This window comes from Ailuropoda melanoleuca, unplaced genomic scaffold, assembly GCF_002007445.2.
Source record: "Ailuropoda melanoleuca isolate Jingjing unplaced genomic scaffold, ASM200744v2 unplaced-scaffold55408, whole genome shotgun sequence".
Lineage (NCBI taxonomy): Eukaryota > Metazoa > Chordata > Mammalia > Carnivora > Ursidae > Ailuropoda > Ailuropoda melanoleuca.
This window is the reverse complement of record NW_023228735.1, coordinates 1-823: the sequence shown is the minus strand read 5'-3', so window position 1 is coordinate 823 and position 823 is coordinate 1. Positions and strand designations below refer to the sequence as shown.

Below are 823 nucleotides of genomic sequence, written 5' to 3'. Positions count from 1 at the left end.
TTTCAGAGCGTTTATTTTTTGGGACAATGGACTTAATTTTCCTTTTCCTGCACAGTCTTTGTACCACGCAGTCTGCCAGTACGACGAGCAGCAATAAGACCAACTTTGCGACCAGCTGGAGCATCTCTCCTGATTGTTGAAGGTTTACCAATATGTTGATGGTTACCACCACCAAAGGGATGTTCAACAGGATTCATGGCCACACCACGGACACGCGGCCAGCAGTTTCTCTTTGCCTTGTATTTGTGGTAGGCACGACCTGCCTTTAGGATTGGTTTGTCAATTCGACCACCACCAGCAACAACACCAACAATAGCTCGGTTTGCAGAGGAGACAACCTTCTTGGAACCCGAAGGAAGTTTAACTCTCGTTTTCCTAGTTTCAGGATTGTGAGAGATTACTGTAGCATAGTTTCCAGAGGCACGGGCCAGCTTGCCACGGTCACCTGGCTTCTCTTCAAGACAGCACACAATTGTTCCTTCAGGCATGGTTCCAACAGGGAGAACATTACCAATATTAAGCTGGGCCTTCTTTCCACAATAGACAAACTGTCCAGTATGAATGCCCTCTGCAGCAATGAACAGTTCAGTCCTCTTCTTGAAGCGATAGGGGTCTCTGAATGCCACTTTTGCCAGAGGTGCACCACGACCAGGATCATGCACAATATCCTTCACAATGCCTTTGATGTAGCCATGCCTCTCGGCAAAGTCAACAGATCGGAGCTTGGCTGGGCCTTTCCTGTGCTTCACGTGGGCCTTGAATACGGACCCCGCGCCTTTTCGCTGACCCCTGATCACTCGCCCCATGGTACTCCAGCCGGGCA

General features: G+C 49.6%; 1 protein-coding gene across 1 annotated transcript; it reads right to left on the bottom strand.

Moving 5' to 3' along the window:
- Positions 1-32: 32 nt before the first annotated feature.
- LOC117799699 (60S ribosomal protein L8-like) lies at positions 33-806 on the bottom strand. Its single transcript, XM_034652192.1, has one exon. The coding sequence runs from the start codon at positions 804-806 to the stop codon at positions 33-35; it is 774 nt and encodes a 257-aa protein (XP_034508083.1).
- Positions 807-823: the final 17 nt, after the last annotated feature.